The sequence below is a fragment of the Leucopleurus acutus genome (assembly GCF_964270905.1).
Source record: "Leucopleurus acutus genome assembly, chromosome: 5".
NCBI classification, from domain to species: domain Eukaryota; kingdom Metazoa; phylum Chordata; class Mammalia; order Artiodactyla; family Delphinidae; genus Leucopleurus; species Leucopleurus acutus.
Window position 1 is genome coordinate 38,880,890 of NC_139147.1, and position 20,659 is coordinate 38,901,548.

At 35.1% G+C, this 20,659-nt stretch overlaps 1 protein-coding gene across 7 annotated transcripts in view; it reads left to right on the plus strand.

Moving 5' to 3' along the window:
- CADM2 (cell adhesion molecule 2) overlaps window positions 1–20,659 on the plus strand; it is a gene marked incomplete at both ends in the record, with an annotated part of 1,072,922 nt that overhangs the window by 901,750 nt on the left and 150,513 nt on the right. For 5 of the 7 annotated variants that reach the window (XM_082839305.1, XM_082839307.1, XM_082839310.1 and 2 more), the window contains 2 exons: window positions 1,910–2,062; window positions 4,714–4,851. The exons of 1 other annotated variant lie outside the window; for it this stretch is intronic. In XM_082839305.1, the coding sequence (XP_082695431.1) occupies window positions 1,910–2,062; window positions 4,714–4,851 (291 nt within the window). The remainder of the gene's footprint in view (window positions 1–1,909; window positions 2,063–4,713; window positions 4,852–20,659) is intronic. One more of the 7 variants, XM_082839309.1, reaches the window with a different exon arrangement.

Here is a 20,659-nt window from a genome sequence, read left to right on the forward strand (position 1 = left end):
ATTCTTTCTGCCTCACTCTCTTTCTCTTCTTTTGGGACTTATATGGTACCAATGTTGGATGTTTTGTTATTTTCCCAAAGGTCCCCAAGATTCTGATTTTTTGTTTTTTTGGTTGGTTTTCCAATCTGTTTTCTCTCTCTTGTTCAGATCCAGTGACTTGTATTGGTCTGTCCTTAAGTTCACTGATTCTATCCTCTGTTGTCTCATTGTACTATTTATCCAATCCAGTGAGTTTTTATTTTGGTTGTTGTATTTTTGACTTCTGTACTTTCCTTTGGTTCTTTTTTTAAATAACTTCTTTAGAGTGCTGAGATTTTCTATTTTGTATTTGTTTCAAGATAATTAGTAATTGCTTGTTAAAGTAATTTTATGATGGCTTCTTTAAATTCTCTGTCAGATAATTCTAACATCCGTTTCAACTCAGTATTAGCATCTGTGGATTATTTTTTCTCATTCAAGTTATGTTTTGCCTGGTATTTGGTGTGACCAGTAATTCTTTTTTTATCACATCCTGGACATTTTGGTTATTGTGTTAGGAGACTCTGGATACTATTTACATCATCTATTCTATTTAGCTTCAGCACACAGGTCCTGGCTTACATTTGTGGGCTATGGTTCCAGCAACAATTTAATTTTCAGAGCCTTTGTGGTGCTATTTGGTCACTTTGAGTTGTCTGTTTCCACTGGGAGTTGTACTGATCCCTACTGGTGCCACCTAAGGAAGCAAGGCCTCCTGATGGCTCTAGGGGGGATAAATGGTTCTTTAGCTCATCAAAGATCACTTCAAGGGCTGGGTAATTGTTATAAAAGGATTGGCCCACTGCCTGTGCTGCCCGATTGACCATTGTCTCTCAGTAGGGAAGGGGAATCTCCAGCCTAATGGAAAAAGAGATTGCGTTCCATGACAGTGATGCTCCCGATTGATTCCCCTTGGGGGTGGCCCAGTCTCTCCCGAAGTTCTTGATGGGAATCCCATTTGCTCTGTGATAAAAATGCGTCTACCTAGGCCACCTTCTGTTGCTAGTTTATGGTTGGGAGAAGCCAGGCCTCAAATGCCTTTTACAATTGGTTAGAGAGACACTGTGTTATTCCTTAGGTTCTGGTATCACTAACCAGTCCCCTTTCCTCTTTCTACCTTTCAGAGTACTCCTTTAGTCACCTCTTGCTTAATTTCTGGTTTTATAGCTGTCCTTAGTGGAGCACATAGTGATATTTAAGTTTTTTAATGCTTTTCCAAAAATGATTTAAAAGAAGCATAAATAAGCAAGATGCTTAAGAGATCTGTGAAAACAAGTGTTCTGTGATAGAAAAGGTGGTTTGAACCAAAGAATATATTAAAAGTATTTAACAGACAGTACAGCAGAGGCACCAACCAGTCAGAGCAAATTTAATGTCAGGTACAGTACAGGTGTTTTTCAGCAGAAAGTTAGCTCTGATTTAAAAAAAGCTTAACAGGTGTCTCTACTGCAGAGAACTTTCAATATGCTAAGGTTCCTTGTTGGTTTCCTAGAAGGAATTGAGCAGTCATAGTTTTCCCAAATTTATCTGGGCATAGAAGTGAAATTTTTTGTTTACAGCTCTTCTTGGCACTGACAACTCATGAAAGACTTTGTGAAGGAAAGCCATTTTTGTCACCATCAATATCTACCTCATCCAAGGTATTGTACTTACTAGATGCAATCATTTAATTAAAAAGTTATTTCTCAGAACATTAAGGAATATTTAATTCTACTTAAATCTGATAAAATATTTCAATATATTTAAACCTTCCTTTAAAACATTTCAGGAAACCAGATTTAGACATATGTCCAAAGAAAATGTTTATTGTGTTGTGCTAAAAATATGTAGTCTAACAGTAGCAACTTTTCCTAATGTTGTTATTCATATTTTCAGTATTTTCTTTTTCCAGCGTTAAGGGACAATAGGATCGAGCTGGTTCGGGCTTCCTGGCATGAACTGAGTATCAGCGTCAGTGATGTCTCTCTCTCTGATGAAGGACAGTACACCTGTTCTTTATTTACAATGCCTGTCAAAACTTCCAAGGCCTATCTCACTGTTCTGGGTAAGTGCAAGGGACTAACACCATGTGATCACAAGCCAGAGAGATGTGTACAGCTACAGCAACTGATTCAATAACAGATCTACACTTTGAGGATCATCAAAAAGCATTAAAAAATCACTTAGTCATTTCCTCCATTTTATAAATAGATAAAGAGAGGTATAAAGATTTGTATGACTTCCCAAGAGCAAACAGCCATTTTGTTTCTTAGCCAGCAATAGACACCAGGTTTCTTGATTTTCAACTAAATTCCTTTGTGTCAAATCATCTCTATATTGTATACGTGGTAATCCTTTTATAAAGTGATAGAATAATGAACATAATGACTTCAATGTGTCTATCAGATGCTCCGCCACCTTATCATCAGTCACCTAATGGGATCTTCCCTAATATCTATTGGCTTCCAAATATGCCCATTTGTGTATTTTAGTGTATTTAAATGACCCTAACATTTCTATTTGTCTTCTTGCCTTTTAGCTTTGTAGTTTTCTAGATTACTAAATGAAGTACATAATGTCCCTTGCGCATGCAGCTTGTAGCTTCTTTGTTTTTTTTTATTCTCTAAGTATTGGGCCATTTTTCTAAAGGTTATAGTGACACCAAAAAGCAATACATTCATAGAGTTTCTAAGGAAATAAGCTTGCAGCTCACAGCTCTCTGTGCTTCCACAGACGTCAGTGGCCCAATCAGCTGAAATTGCTGGAATTCATTGAAACACAACTGTGTACTGAACAAGTTAGAGGAATTTAAAGATTGATTTTTTTTTTTTTTTGCCCTTAGCTTGCCTTCCTTTTTTGATAGATAAAGGCATAACACTGCATTTAAACGAACTAATGCATGCTGTTCTTTTGGGTGAGAATATTAAAGTTAATCCTGCTAGTGAATTGGTTTTGTGCATAGGATATGAAATATGTTTCTTTGCAAGTCCCACTGGGACTATTGTATAAAAATCTTTACAAGTTTGCCATTAAGGACAAAATACACCCACTAAATGGAGTATCTCAGGATAGCAGCTGCCTAAGATTAATGTATTGTTCTGTAGAGAGCCAACTTGAGACCCCAAGAAATAGGAAAGTGGCTAATTTCAGTTTATTAAATGGTGATGTGACATGTTTGTTTTTTTTTTTTTTTTAAAAAAAAGCTATATGAAGGTGAACGAAAAGAAAAGAAAGCTAGGCAGCTAATGGAGTATGTTGATCTGTCATTTATCTTTGTTGTTCTTGTTGTTTTAGTTTGTATTTCTTTTATTGGCGCCTTCCAACATTCTTACATTTTATTCTTTTCAAACTGAATTAAATAGTACAATAAAGAAACTTTCAGTCTGCCTTTATTATTGAATATTTTTAGAAGAAATTTTAATAAACCTCTGTCATGACAGCAGAATATTATTGCCTCCAAAATATGTAATGTTGTATTATTTAAATCATCAATGTCTATCTCTGAATATTAGTTATCTGCTTATTCATTGGATGATCTGGACTAGAAAAGGTAATAAGTAGCTAGCATTAACTAGCATTAAAAATAATACATGGGCTTCCCTGGTGGCGCAGTGGTTGAGAGTCCGCCTGCCGATTCAGGGGACACGGGTTAGTGCCCGGGTCCGGGAAGATCCCACATGCCGCGGAGCAGCTAGGCCCATGAGCCATGGCTGCTGAGCCTGCGCGTCCGGAGCCTGTGTTCCTCAACAGGAGAGGCCACAGCAGTGAGAGGCCCGCGTACTGCAAAAAAAAAAAAAATAATAATAATAATACATATCATGCTCCACAAAACTGCAATTACATTTCTAATACAAATGACATCAAGAGACATTCTCTACTTTAGAAGAATCAGACAAATAAGTATAGTTGCAATTTTTAATGAATCTTTTATTCCAAAATGCATTTTCTAGAAAAAAGTACACAGAGGATAACAATATTTTTTAAGCTTTAAGAATTCTGAAATCAGGAATGAAATGTGCTATTTTGGTTAAATCACAGTTTGCTAAAGAATGAAGAAATATGCTTTGTGGATTTTTTTTTGCCCAGTGCAAACAATCTACCGTTTTAAAGCCCCACACTGGTAAATCTTAAGATATGGTTGTTTTTAAGATTATAAAGAGTATTTCTGCAGGTAAAATTTAATTTAAAAAAACTACTTTAAACGCACTTTAAATGCTTTCTGGATAATATACACACACATATGCATATTTACACAGACACATATGTGTTTGTATGTATGTGTATATATATCTCGCTATATATTTTTTATATATTTTGCCATTTATTTTATTATATAGCAGTTTATTATTATTATGTTTTGGTTTATTATTATTTTTTATTTTTTTATTTTTTGCGGTACACGGGCCTCTCACTGTTGTGGCCTCTCCCATTGCGGAGCACAGGCTCCGGATGCACAGGCTCAGTGGCCATGGCTCACAGGCCCAGCCGCTCCGCGGCATGTGGGATCTTCCCGGACCGGGGCACGAACCCGTGTCCCCTGCATCAGCAGGCAGACTCTCAACCACTGCACCACCAGCGAAGCCCTGGTTTATTATTCTTGATTGAAGTTATTGTCAGTTATACACCCAGTTTAGCTTTGCTTCTGATAGTAGGAGTCATAAGAACAAATCAACCCTGGAGATTAATGTTTATTTCATTCATTTGCTTAAATTTCAGGTGTTCCTGAGAAGCCTCAAATTAGCGGATTTTCATCCCCAGTTATGGAGGGAGACTTGATGCAGCTGACTTGTAAAACATCTGGTAGTAAACCTGCAGCTGATATAAGATGGTTCAAAAATGACAAAGAGATTAAAGGTAAGGAATGGGGAAAGGTCTCCAGATCAAAATTAATGTGCTGAAACTAGTGTGAAGTGTTAGATCCAGGGCATTTTACATTTTCCTTTTCTTTTTTCTTTTTTTTTTTGCGGTACGCTGGCCTCTGACTGTTGTGGCCTCTCCCGTTGCAGAGCACAGGCTCCGGGCGCGCAGGCTCAGCGGCCATGGCTCATGGTCCCAGCCACTCCGCGGCATGTGGGATCTTCCTGGATCGGGGCCCGTGTCCCCTGCATCGGCAGGCAGACTCTCAACCACTGCGCCACGAGGGAAGCCCTACATTTTCCTTTTCAAACCACAGTCACTTTCTGATTAAGTGTAATTTGAACCAGATTTACCTTAAATTAGGTAATTTTACAAGGTATATTAATATCAACTGTGTGCCCCATTTTTCTCTTACGTAAAACAGTTTTAAAATGATATATATCTAGAGACTTTCCTGGTGATCTAGTGGTAAAGAATCCACCTTATAATGCAGGGGACGTGGGTTTGATCCCTGGTCAGGGAAATAAGATCCCACATTCCGCGGGGCAACTAAGCCCGTGCACCACACCTACTGAGCTCAAGCACCTTAACTAGAGAGCCTGAGGGCCCCAAACTACAGAGCCCACACGCCCTGGAGCCTGTGCACCACAACTAGAGAAGAGAAAACCCGCACACCACAACTAGAGAGAAGGCCGCGCACCGCAACAAAGAGCCCGAGCATTGCAACGAATGTTTAGCATGCCTCAAGGAGGAGTCTGCGCGCGGCAACTAAGACCCTGCGCCGCCAAAAATAGATTAAAGAAATAAATAAATAACAAATCTTAAAAAAAAAAATGATATATATCTAGTGGGAAACTTGGAGAAATAAATAAGTTAATATATAAAAAACACGTAGATTCGTACTTGACAATAGCAAGTGCTAAGTGTTCATGTTAGATGTGATTATTTCAGAGCTCATCTGTAGTATTTAGAATATAGACAGAGAAACTCCATGAATTATTTCTTCAACTTGTTGGTTCTGAAAATACAAAGTTTTGGAAATAAAACTAGCTAAACATCAATAAATCTGTTTTTCAGTAGCTCTCACACAGGGTAAAATAATGTGCTTGTCTCAGTAAAAATGCACAGAAATGTAAATATTCAGCATAATTCTGCTCTTACTTCATACACTTAAACACACACGTGCACACACACACTCTTTTAGGGTGGATTAAGAAGTTTATAGAGGAGATGGCTAGTAAGTCTGGTAGTGGTTTTTGTACCCCACATACAGAAATCTTGGACCTGACATCACATGTATATTAAAACCCAAATATAAGAATCATCTATTATGCTTGTTAATAATTTTTCCTATTTATATAGTAATAGGTATTATTCTCAAGGTAACCTTCTAGGAGATAGATTGATGCAAACCATTCTGGTTATTTTAACTTGTAATTCAAGTATCTTACTTAGGCATGGAGGTCCAACAGGTAGAATTGCCTATATTACTAAGAAATTATGGGTTTATAGTCCATACAATTATTCTACCTCTTTTCTATTTTAATTACTTTCTCTCTTTATATTTTTTCCCCAAACAAGGAACTATCTGTAATTTATCCATAATTACTACCTTTACTTTAGAACTTCTAATAAATACATTTTATTGGACTAACTTTGGAGAAGTACAAGCACCCATTTCACAAGTTAGATACATCACTTTGCTAAGTTAAACTTGCTCTTATATTCTGCCAGGGCTCAGTACCATCCATTCTAATTCTGCCTTTAGGATATATTTGTTTAGGTTAGTGTGTTAAATGTCTAGTCCTGGTTGGAGCTTTTCTAAATGGACCCTCTACACTGTATCCAGAGTTATCTTACTATGACAAGGTTCTAATCCAGCCACTTTTTCTGCGTAAGCATTTCCGATTGAAAGTCCTAACCTGGAGGATAAGTTTAAAATCCGATTTCCTTGGCCTATAAGAAAGCTCCTGGCAGTGAATTCTTACAAATCAGATGGTTTTCTATGTGAAAGGCTTGGTTTATGTTAGAATGTTCTTCTTAAATACTCTCCTTTGGTTAAATTGTTTTATTACCTACATGCATCTCTTTCTGAATTTTGACATAATTAGTTAGTGAGTTAGTTTCTCTTAATTTCTTACCATTTTATTTGTGTTTCGGATAAATATATCCTCAGGGAGGTCAGAGACTAACATACTAGTCATTAATATTGGTTGATTGTTTTTAACGTTGTAGCCTTATGAAAAACGCATGTTTTCATTAAAAATATTTTTATAAAATATCTTAATTTTTGACAAATTTGGCTTCTGCTCTGAATGCCAGATTTATTCATAAACTAGGTAGAGAGGGGACTTTTATTTATATGCAAAAAGATGAAATTTTGATCTTATAAACACTATATTTTAAAATCATCTGAATCAAGACTAGAATGAAAATCAAGAGAAAACCATATACAGAATCAGCATTTGGTTCTGTGTTCTACTCAGAAGTAGTGAAGCTTTGTTTTTTCTGTGTTCTTCAATGCATGGCCATTAATAGAGCATTTATTATTCCTACACTTGAATTCATCTATATAGCTCTTTATTTGTTCATAACTCTTATTTTGCATGTTTACATAGTTTGTCTTTACAATGATATGGTGAACTTCCTGAGTTCTCTAAAATGTTTTTATAGGTGTATAGGCAAATATGCTGTATTTAGTATTCTATACAGAATGCACATTCATTATTATTGCTGTGCTCTATACATGTGAAGTGAAAGTTCGCTCTAAAATCCCTCAGCAGATACACCTCACTGAAAGGAGTGTTCTATCCTTATCTTGCACTCTTGTCTTTTCAGAAATCAAAATTTGACTTCCTATTATCATGTAACAATTTTCACTATAATATCACTTGAGATTTTTTAAAAAGACACTCCCTAGTATAAAGAATTGGAAAAGGTAGGCTAATCAAATCCAGTTAAATTCAATTCGATAAGAAATTGTTAAAATGTGTCCCAATTATACAGCATTCTATGGTGCATGAGTGAATATCCAAATAAAGTTAACAAGAACCTTGACCTGGAGATGTTTAAAATGCCTTTGGGGTGATAAAACCAGCTATGAGTAATACTTTACTATAAAGAGGAATGTATAACATTATGTAAATCCCAAAGTAGTTATTCCAGTCAAGGGAAAGTATTATTTTCCATACGTTTTAACTAAGCACTGGCCAGTTCAGCATATTGACACTGTGTTAAGTTTCAGACTCTGTATGATAGAGGTAAGGGCTTTCAAAGTGACTTCTGATTTCAGTAGGAGTCATTGTTCTGTACATTTTTTCTCCATTATTATCTAACATATGAATTTAATCACCAAGTTTCTGGGAGAAAGTTGTTTCATAGTCCTAGCTGATCACATTTTCTTGGCCAGGATATTTCCATGTTAGATTATACAGCAGGCACCATCATCACCTCCAGGGCCTGTTAAAACTCAGATTATAGGGGCCTGACCCCAGATTTTCTGATTGAGTACATCTGGGTTGGAAACCGAGAACATATATATTTAGCAGTGTGTTGAATTGGTGAGTGATAATGATGCTCCTGTTTGGAGACCACACCGGTGTATAGAGAACAGAATGTTGAGAAGTATCAGTAACATATTGAAGTCTTGCCTCTGTCTCTGAACTTTAGTTTTCTCATCTAATAAATGAGGATCATAATGCTTGCCTCAAAGTGCTATTGCAAGGATTTCATACAAGCCAATATGTATAAAGTGTTTTCACAGTATAAGGAATCACTGAATATATTTTAGATATTATTATTATCATTATTATTACTATCTTGAGCAAACCATGATTGGTGAGTTGTAACAATCCCTGAATTAGTCCTAGAAATATAACCAAAACAGAATTATTTCTTTAAGGTATTTACTTTTGGGGGATGGACATATAAACATAAGATCTAACAAGTATAGTAACAGACATATGAACTGGCTACAGTTTTTGTACAAAACAAGAAGCAGAGATGTGCCCTACTTTGTGGCAGAGGTAAATGAGAGTACTCAGTAAGTATATGTTAAATGAATAAGTGGATCTTAAATGATGAATGGAATTCACTGTATGGGTTGTGGGTAAAAGTAGGTGGTAGAGCATTCTAAAGAAAGAAACCATGTGTTTATGCAGGGTAAAAGCATGTGATTGTTTGAAGGAACTGAAACTTTCTGTTTGATACAGACATGAGAGATAAATGGGAAGGTAGGGGCCAGTTAAGTCATGGAAGATCTTTTACTCCAGATCAAGGAGTTTGGAATTTATTCTGTAGGCAGTGGTGAAACACTTTCTTCTATATGCTTTAAACGGTGGAATGAATAATCATAATTTTCATCTGACTCTCCTTTTTCCTCCTGATGAGTCTGACTCAGAAATCCCTTTGGTGCCTCTGGGCAGCTCTGTATTCAAAACTGCAGGGGGTTTCACTGTAGCTTTTAATCTTCTGTGTAGCTAGGAAGTTGGAAATATTGCCATTTAGTGTAGGAAAAAAATGTGTATTGCCTTCCTAAATCTATCAGTGTCCTGAGAACTTGTATAAACTTTCCATTCCATATGTAAGTTTAGTAACTTGTAGTTTGAGTAGTTATCATCATAAAATCTTAAGATTTTCTTTTCCAGCCAACTAGCTTTTACATGAATGTGTTAGGCAGAATTCTATGAGAACCCTCAATGACCCACATTTTTGTATAATCTTTTCCCCTGGAGTGTAGGCAGGACTTGAGAATATATGTGATATCACTGCCTTGATCATGTTGATCATGTTACCTTACATGGCAAAAGGGATTTTACAGATATAATTATGGATCCCTTTTGAGTTCATCAAAGGGAGATTACTAAGGGAAACCTGACATAATGAGGTGAAGTTTTTATAAAAGATTAAAGAGTCAGACATCCTCCTCCTGGCCTGGAAGAAAGCAAATAGCCATGTGTGTACTGTCTATAGGGGTCATGTGACAAAGAACTGTGAGTGACCTCTAGGAGCTGAAAGCTGTTCCTGAGTGGCAGCTAGTGAGAAAATGGGGACCTCGGACATACAGCATCAAGGAAGTAAATTTGCCAACAATCAGTGAGTTTGTAGAGGACTCTAAAACCTACATGGGAATCACAGCCTCAACCAACACCATGATTTCAGCCTGGTGACACTGAGAAGAGGACCAGGATAAGCCCTATCTGGACTCTTAATCCATAGAAATTGTGAGATAATAAATGCATATTGCTTTAGGGCACTAAGCTTTTAATCATTTATTATGCACCAGTAGCAGGAAACTGAGATCCAGAAAGGCAGAATGATTTCTCATAGTCACACATCTGACAAAGAATGAACTTGAATATTCCAATTCTAAGACCCAGCACTTGAACTGGGGAAGAAAGCTGAAGGCTGGAAGAATATTTAAGGGACATTTCAAACATGAATTAGTAAGGCCCTGAACTAATGGATGAAATGGCATTTTTTTAAATGGATGGATTTAAAAGAGAAGACAAATTCCAGGTGAACTTGGTGAATGAGTCTGGGAGATGGAGCAAAAACAAGGGTCAAAGACAACACAATTTGGGTGCCAACACAACTTGGTTAGTGAACATGTGGAAATAAGAAAGGCATTAGGAGAAATTAGTTCAGAAATAAATGATAATATGTTTATTCTTTGAGGTTGAAGTAACTATATATTGGTAGAATCTAAAAGTTAAACTTAGTAGGCTTTTGGAGTTAGGTGACTTATGATTAAGAAAGGGATTCTGACAACACAAAGGTCTATCATCTCTTATGAAGGACATTTTTAGTTTTAGCCTTTATAAATAGTTATTACCCTTTATTTGTGCAGCACACTCCCAACAGAAACCCTCTCAGTACTTCCTTCTGACCCTAAGAATCATGCTATGTAGTAACCTGCATATTCATCAAAGTCTGACTTTGTGGGGAGTCACTGAAGCTTGTCAGTGCCTAATAGTATTGCCTGTATTCTACAAGTGTTATTTACTTCGTGTACATTGTTTGTTTCAAATGTTGGACCATCAAGCTTAAACTGACTTTAGCTGTGTTGCCCTGTGTGAACAGGACTCTTCACATACACTTTAATGTTAATAAAAAATAATACAGCAGCTCATTTTCAAGTTGGCTAAATATAGTATAATTGTACTATAAGCTACTTAGTAGATAATTTTTCAGCGTTTGGAAACTTGAGAGTGAATTTCTGAATGTTGTGTTTCTTAAAAGGTAGCCTTTAGACTGCTCGGATTAGAATCACCTGAGGTACTAGTTAGAAAAATGAAGATTCCTGGTCTCAATGTAGACCTTTAAAATCAGAATTTCTGGCTGTCAAGCCTAGAAGTCCTAATATTTATTAAGTACCTCTGTTGACGCTTAGGCTCACTATAGTTTGAGAATGCATAGAATTAGAGACCAGTAAGCCAAGTATTAATAGATATTCAAAGAAAGAAAGAAAGGAGGTCCTAATCTAATAAGTTTAGAAAATGAATCGATATTCTATGTCCTTTATGAATCTATTCTTAGAGGGAGATTCTCTAAAACTAAATCAAAATGTACCTTAGTGCTTTAACATTTCTGAGAATTAATGCAAATTTCTGTTAGACAACATCTTAGCAGTATTCTTTGGCCATATGATTTTTAAAATTTGTTTTGTGTTTCTTGCATTGAACTTTGTGGAATCTACTTTGAGAAACAGTAGTTATATATTTAATTTAAATACTCTCCCTGGTGTTGTAAAACTAGTTTTGGCCTAATACTTCATTTAATGTCAGTTGCACAAAGCCTTAATTTAAATAAGTGAAATACTAACATGTAATACAGAGATTGTGAATTCTCTTGAGCTAAACACAAAAGAAAATAAAAAGGAGATATTTGTGTGTCCTGAGCTTAAAGCTCCTGTATCATGTGTGATAAGGATTAATTAAAAGTGTTAGTGTTTAAACTTACAGAGTATACCATATATCAATGATTTTTTTGAGTTCTTTTGTTTAAACTTACCGCTTTGAGAGTGTCCTTGCCATTTAAATATGAATCATGTTGGACCCCGTATTAAATGAGAAAAAGAAATAGCATTAGTAATACCTGTAAGTGAGGTGTGTGTGTCTGTGTGTGTGTGTGTGTACATACCACTTGGGGTTTTCCAAATGCTGTTGACTGTATTACCTCAAGACTCTTTTAAGATACAATGAGATACATAGAACATCTTTCTGGAAAAAGACAAAACAGTTGTTTCATCTGAGTATGAATGGCTTATGAAAGCAAATAATCACCAAAACTCTTTGAGAAACTTTTAAAAAATGTTTTATTTTTTAAAAGCAACTTTATTGAGATATAATGGACAAAAAACAATCTACACATATTTTATGTGTGCAGTTTGGTATTATTTCACAAGTGTATATGGTGATGAGACCATCACTATGATCAAGATAATGAACATATTCATCATCTACAAAAGTTTGTTCATACACCTTCATAATTCCTTCCTCCTGACCTTCTTTGCCCACCCCCCATCTCACTTCCAGGAAACCACTATTCTACTGTATGTCATTATAGATTACATTTTCTAGAATTTTATATAAATCAAATCATATAGTACATACTCTTTGATTTATTTCCCTCAGGATGAATATTCTGAGATTCATCCATGTTGCATATATAAAGGTTGTTGCTGTCTATTGCTGATTCATATTCTATTGTATGTATCTGTACTATAATTTGTTTATCCCTTTATCTGGGGATAGACATTTGGGTTGTTTACAGTTTGGGGCCATTGCAGTAAAGCTGCTATGAACATTTGGGTGTAAGTCTTTGCATGTATCTATGCTCTTATTTCTCTTGTGTAAATGCCTAGGAGCAGAATGGCTGGGTCATATAGAAGATACATGTTTAATTTTTAAAGGCATTGCCAAACGATTTTTCAAAGTGGTTGTACTCCTTCATGAAATCCAACTTTTTAATTTTAGTATTATTATTTTTTACTTTTTTGAATCATGCTTTGGTATTATATGTAAGATGTTTTTGCCTAATCCAAGATCACAAAGAATTACTTCTAAAAATTTCATATTTTTAGGTTTTGCATGTATTTTGAGTGATTTAATATTTTCAATGCACTTGTCTTTTCTTTCTCTCAGCTGTATTATTTCTAGGTCAGTTTTGATAGATTGATTGATCTCATTATAGATAGCATTTTCCTGCTTCTTTGAATGCAGAGTATTTTTTGATTGGATTCCAGACATTATAAGTTTTACCTTTCTGGTACTGAATGTTCTCCTATTCCTCTAAGTATTCTTAAGCTTTGTTCTGGTTAAGCAATTTAGAGTTTAATACTTTCAGAGCTTCTTTTAAATTTCTTAGGTGGGACCAGAGCAGCTTTTATTCTTAGAATTACTTAATTCTCATTACTCAGATAAAATCCTCTGAGTGCCCAGGGTACCAATTATGAGTTTTTTTTCAGTCAGGTTAGTTAGAACAGGCATTATTCCCTGCCTGTGTAAGCATCATGTACTATTTCCTCTTATCCTTTTTTGATAGTTCTTGTCCTAGCCCCAAACACTTTCTTCACACAGATACACCGATCAATAATTACTTTGCCAAATACTGTGAGGGACACTGCAGTTGTCTGGAGTCATCTCTTTGTGTAGCTCTTTCATTTTTGATACTCTGCCCTATAAACTCTAGCTGCTGTGGCCTTCTTAGACACCCAGCTCCATCAGCATAACTCAGGGAGGCCACCAGGGTCTGCATGGGTTTCCCTCCACACACCACAGTCTAGAAAATCTCTCAAGGCATTAAGAAGGGACAAATTTTAGGGTTTATCTCATTAATTTTTCATCTCTCTGGGATAACTGTCCATTATTGTTATGTTCAATATCTTGAAAACTCTTGTTTACAGATAAGAGGTAAATCCAACTTTGTTATTCTGCTAGGCTGGAAGCAAAAGTTATTTTGCCTTTGTTTTTGAAATGTAGAGAAATAATACTTTTATCTAAATGGTAGTATGTTTTAATTTTGTCTGATTGCTTATTTGTTTTAAGATGATATAATACCTTTAAGGGGATGAACATGAATAAGTGTAAAATGTATCCATACTCACTTTGACAAAATATTTTAGATTAATAATTCTGCTATTTTTAAAGGTAAAAATTATTTGATTTAGCTATAGAAATTCAGTGCTGTTATACATTATTGTGGGAATGGAAAGAAAAGTTCCAGCATGTATATAATGAGATAAGTAAGTATAAATCTTTGACTGGATTTTACTTATTGTCAAGAATGAGCACTCTATCAACAAAATAATGTTTTTATTTGTTGTTAATTCATGTTTTTAATCAACAGTTTTATTTATTTATTTATTTATTCACACACACACACACACACACACACACACACACACACACACACACTGTATTTTATTTTTACAAGAAATAAATCAACTGACACCAAGCATTGTAAATGGATGACCACAACAAAAGCAACAATGATTGCAATTACCAAACACGAAACACACTCATACTATGTCATAATATTGACATTCAGTCCAGTAATCCTCCAGTGTAACAGCTCCTTTACTTTGCAGTGAAAATTGATTTGTGTATTTTTTGCCTCTGAGTCCTTGTGGGATTTTTTTTTTATTCAAACATAAAGTCACAAAAATTATAATCATCCTCATCAGTTCACTCAGTCCCATGTAATTAATTTTTTTTATCTTGATCTTTTGTTAGCACTTTTATGAATTCATCAGTTTTCCATTAGAGTTCTGAAAATGCTTATTCATTCAGTTCATCAGTATAGTCAGTTACCAGAAACCTGTACTTGTCAGAGTCTTTTCCATGAATTCCTTGAAGATGAAACCCTTTTATAGGAACATTTTTGCAAAAGCATCAGAGTACATCCAGAATTGTCTGTAAATGACAAAAGACTTAAAAATGACCATGGTTAAAGATTTGATGAAATTTCATAATGATGCAATTGACAAGGAAATTTAGTTATTTCTGAGATATACATTTTAAAGTAATAACTAGACTTATGACTTATAACATTATACCAGAACATATAAGATTTTTAGAAATTTCATGTAATGTCTAAAACATTTATATTAACATATTTCCATACAAATAACCCAAAGAAAGTTTAGTATTGGTTGGTTTTTTTTTGTTTTTTATACTGCAGGTTCTTATTAGTCATCAATTTTATACACATCAATGTATACATGTCAATCCCAATCGCCCAATTCAGCACACCACCATCCCCACCCCACCGTGGTTCTCCCCCCTCGGTGTCCATACATTTGTTCTCTACATCTGTGTCTCAACTTCTGCCCTGCAAACCAGTTCATCTGTACCATTTTTCTAGGTTCCACATACATGCGTTAATATATGATATTTGTTTTTCTCTTTCTGACTTACTTCACTCTGTATGACAGTCTCTAGATCCATCCACGTTTCAACAAATGACTCAATTTCATCCCTTTTTATGGCTGAGTAATATTCCATTGTAAATATGTACCACATCTTCTTTATCCATTCATCTGTCGATGGGCATTTAGGTTGTTTCCATGACCTGGCTATTGTAAATAGTACTGCAATGAACATTGGGGTGAATGTGCCTTTTTGAATTATGGTTTTCTCTGGGTATATGCCCAGTAGTGGGATTGCTGGATCATATGGTAATTCTATTTTTAGTTTTTTAAGGAACCTCCATACTGTTCTCCATAGTGGCTGTATCAATTTACATTCCCACCAACAGTGCAAGAGGGCTCCCTTTTCTCCACACCCTCTCCAGATTTTATTGTTTCTAGATTTTTTGATGATGGCCATTCTAACTGGTGTGAGGTGATACCTCATTGTACTTTTGATTTGCACTTCTCTAATAATTAGTGATGTTGAACAGCTTTTCATGTGCTTCTTGGCCATTTGTATGTCTTCTTTGGAGAAATGTCTATTTAGGTCTTCTGCCCATTTTCGGATTGGGTTGTTTGTTTCTTTAATATTGAGCTGAATGAGCTGTTTATATATTTTGGAGATTAATCCTTTGTCCATTGATTCATTTGGGAATATTTTCTCCCATTCTGAGGGTTGTCTTTTCATCTTGTTTATAGTTTTCTTTGCTGTGCAAAAGCTTTGATGTTTGAGTAGGTCCTATTTGTTTATTTTTGTTTTTATTTCCATTACTCTAGGAGGTGGATCAAAGAAGATCTTGCTGTGAGTTATGTCAAACAGTGTTCTTATGTTTCCCTCTAAGAGTTTTATAGTGTCCGGTCTTACATTTAGGTCTCTAATCCATTTCGAGTTTATTTTTGTGTATGGTGTATTTTTCTTTCTTTTACATGTAGCTGTCCAGTTTTCCTAGCACAGCTTATTAAAGAGACTGTCTTTTCTCCTTTGTATATCTTTGCCTCCTTTGTCATAGATTAGTTGACCATAGGTGTGTGGGTTTATCTCTGGCCTTTGTATCTTGTTCCATTGATCTATGTTTCTGTTTTTGTGCCAGTACCATATTGTCTTCATTGCTGTAGCTTTGTAGTATAGTCTGAAGTCAGGAAGTCTGATTGCTCCAGCTCCATTTTTTTTCCCTCAAGACTGCTTTGGCTATTTGGGGTCTTTTGTGTCTCCATATAAATTATAAGATGATTTGTTCTAGTTCTGTAAAAAATGCCATTGGTAATTTGATAGGGATTGCATTGAATCTGTAGATTGCTTTGGGTAGTATAGTCATTTTCACAATATTGATTCTTTCAATCCAAGAACATGGTATATCTCTCCATCTGTTGGTGTCATCTTTAATTTCTTTCTTCAGTGTCTTATAGTTTTCTGCCTACAGGTCTTTTGTCTCCCTAGGTAGGTTTATTCCTAGGTATTTTATTCTTTATATTGCAATGGTAAAGGAGAGTGTTTCCATAATTTCTCTTTCAGATTTTTCATCATTAATGTATAGGAATATAAGAGATTTCTGTGCATTAATTTTGTATCCTGCAACTTTACCAGATTCATTGATTAGCTCTAGTATTTTTCTGGTGTCATTTTTAGGATTCTCTATGTATAGTATATCATCTGCAAACAGTGACAGTTTTACTTCTTCTTTTCCAATTTGTATTCCTTTTATTTCTTTTTCTTCTCTGATTGCCATGGCTAGGACTTCCAAGACTATGTTGAATAATAGTGGTAAGAGTGGACATCCTTGTCTCATTCCTGATCTTAGAGGAAATGCTTTCAGTTTTTCACCATTGAGAATGATGTTTGCTGTGGGTTTGTCGTATATGGCCTTTATTAAGTTGAGGTAGTTTCCCTCTATGCCCACTTTCTGGAGAGGTTTTTTTTTTTTTTATCATAAATCAGTGTTGAATTTTGTCAAAAGCTTTTTCTGGATCTATTGAGATGACCATATGGTTTTTATACTTCAATTTGTTAATATGATGTATCACATTGATTGATTTGGGTATATTGAAGAATCCTTGCCTCCATAGGATAAATCCCACTTGATCATGGTGTATGATACTTTTAACGTGTTGTTGGATTCTGTTTGCTTGTATTTTGTTGAGGATTTTTGCATCTATACTCATCAGTGATATTGGGCTGTAATTTTCTTTTTTTGTAGTATCTTTGTCTGGTTTTGGTATCAGGGTAATGGTGGCCTCATAGAATGAGTTTGGGAGTGTTCCTTTCTCTGCAATTTTTTTGGAAGAGTTTGAGAAAGATGGGTGTTATCTCTTCTCTAAATGTTTGACAGAATTCACCTGTGAAGCCATCTGGTCCTGGACTTTTATTTGTTGGAAGATTTTTAATCACAGTTTCAATTTCATTATTTTTGTGATTGATTTGTTCATATTTTCTGTTTCTTCCTGGTTCAGTCTTGGAAGGTTTTACCTTTCTAAGTATTTGTCCATTTCTTCCAGGTTGTCCATTTTATTGGCATAGAGTTGGTTGTAGTAGTCTCTTAGGATGCTCTGTATTTCTGTGGTGTCTGTTGTAACTTCTCTTTTTTCATTTCTAATTTTATTGATTTGAGTCCTCTCCCTCTTTTTCTTGATGAGTCTGGCTAATGGTTTATCAATTTGTTTATCTTCTCAAAGAACCAGCTTGTAGTTTTATTGACTTTGCTATCATTTCCTTCATTTCATTTTCATTTATTTCAGATCTGATCTTTATGATTTCTTTCCTTCTGCTAACTTTGGGGTTTGTTTGTTCTTCTTTCTCTAGTTCCTTTGGGTGTAAGGTTAGATTGTTTACTTGAGATTTTTCTTGTTTCTTGAGGTGGCTTGTATAGCTATAAACTTCCCTCTTAGAACTGCTTTTGCTGTGTCCCATAGGTTTTGGATCATCATGTTTTCATTGTCATTTGTCTCTAGGTAGTTTTTGATTTCCTTTTTGATTTCTTCAGTGATCTCTTTGTTATTTAGAAATGTATTGTTTAGCCTCCATGTGTTTGTGTTTTTTACGTTTTTTCCCCTGTAATTCATTTCTAATCTCATAGCGTTGTGGTCAGAAAAGATGCTTGATGTGATTTCAATTTTTTTTTAATTTACTGAGGCTTGATTTGTGACCCAAGATGTGATCTATCCTGGAGAATGTTCCATGCACACTTGAGAAGAAAGTGTAATCTGCTGTTTTTGAATGGAATGTCCTATAAATATCTATTAAATCTATCTGGTATATTGTGTCATTTAAAGCTTCTGTTTCCTTATGTATTTTCATTTTGGATGATCTGTCCATTGGTGTAAGTGCGGTGTTAAAGTCACCCACTATTATTGTGTTACTGTCGATTTCCTCTTATAGCTGTTAGCAGATACCTTATGTATGGAGGTGCTCCTATATTGGGTGCATATATATTTATAATTGTTATATCTTCTTCTTGGATTGGTCCCTTGATCTTTATGTAGTGTCCTTCCTTGTCTCTTGTAACATTCTTTATTAATCAACATTTTTAACTTAAGGGTTAAAGCAAGTACAAATCTCAGTCATCCAGAAATCATCAGCCAACAAAGAATCTTGAGATCATAATAACATAAATATTCAAATATACTAGCTTTTTAGCTCACATCTGCTAATGGAGGGACTCAATCACTGTTCAAATTCTCCTCAGGTTATTTCCAAAAGATACTTTATGGCTTTTTCATATGGTAAGAAAGATGTCTCTCCCATTCATTAGCTTTAGATTCTTCATGGAAATGCAATTCTTTATGGTTTTTGTGGCATATGAGGAGAGAAGATCTTGTTCTCATCATCTTTAACAAATGATCTTCCTGGGACCCAGGAAGATATTTTATGAAATTTATGAATCAGATCTTTCTAAAAATGATTATTTAATTCTTTGATCAGTAAAAATCAAAAGAGATCAGAGATAAGAAGGGAGAAGAATAATAGAAGAAAAAAATGAAAAAATAGTAATTTATTTATGAATTTCATGAACACGTGAATGGTATTGAACCTTATGAACGTCCCAGTGGATAGTTGGAATTTAAAAGTGATATGTTGCTCAGGAAACAAGACAACCTGTTGAAAAATAATCAACAAAACTATGAGAGAGAGAGAAGCATTGTATTCAGAAAGCTAATTTTACATTACAGATGTTTTACTGATGCAAATGAATCATTTCCACAAGAGGTTGATGAGGGGCAGGTTTATTTTTTCTTACATGTGCTGAGTGCTACAAGATTTTATAAAATAAATTGTTTGATGACTAGAAAATTGCATCATCACAGGTGTTTCAAAGGAGTCACACTTGCCTGCTGCTTATAGAATTTACTCAAATGGATAGATTTTTTTTTTACTTTCTTATAGAGTTTACTCTAATGGATGGGCTTTTTAAAAATTTTATTCCATCTTTTATCATCTTTTGGGCCTACAACAAAACACCTTTTTCAATAGAAAATAAATCTTTCAATCTTCAGTAGAAGGAAGGAGATTATAATCTACACAAATATAGTGACTACCCTGAGGCATCAGGCTCAGAGTCAGGTTTTTTTTTTTTCCAGTCAGATGGTATTATCTTTTTGATTCAGCCTAAGGATGTAGTACACAATATATAAAATCTTTTCTTAGAAGCGGTAACAAGTGAAAGTTGACTTCTTATGTCTAAACGTTTGGCTAATGGCACTGAGGTTCACTCAACCTACTCTCAAGTGAAAAGAGGTTATTGTAAGGTTTTCCTGACCATTGCCAAGTGAAAGGAGCACAACAGAACATATTTTTAGCCATAAAGGTTATTCCCTGGATATAAACAGTTCACTGATTGACTGGCTTCATAGTGACTTAGCTTCTTTTTGTCTATAAGTACACCCAGCTATCTGCTTCTTCCTCTGTTTTGCATACCTTTTCTCTACATCATGAATCATGCTCTCTCATTAGATTGGGTAAATCATGGCTTTCCAAGAATTAGCTGTGGAATATACATGTGCCTGTGTGTGTGTGTGTGTGTACATGTGTATACATGTGTGTGCTCAAGCATGTGTTTTTACTTCAATTTCTTTGAACTCTTCAGGGTTTTAAATCACGTTAAGATATATGATGGAGATTCTGAAACAGGCTAGTTAACTACATTGTTTCTGTTTGGGGATAAAGTTTCATGCTTTCCACCTTGGAGATTAGGCAGCTGGGGGTCAGGTACCTCTTCAGGTTTAATCACATCTAGCTGAAGTCACATGCTACAGAGCATGGTGATTTCTGGGCAAGGAATGTCTACCAAAGAAATTACATAGCAGAGGGATTTACTATTAAAAGGAAAATCTGGTTATGGCAAACACCATGAATTCAAATTCATCAAGTACAGACACTATAGAGGGTTACAAACTTATTTT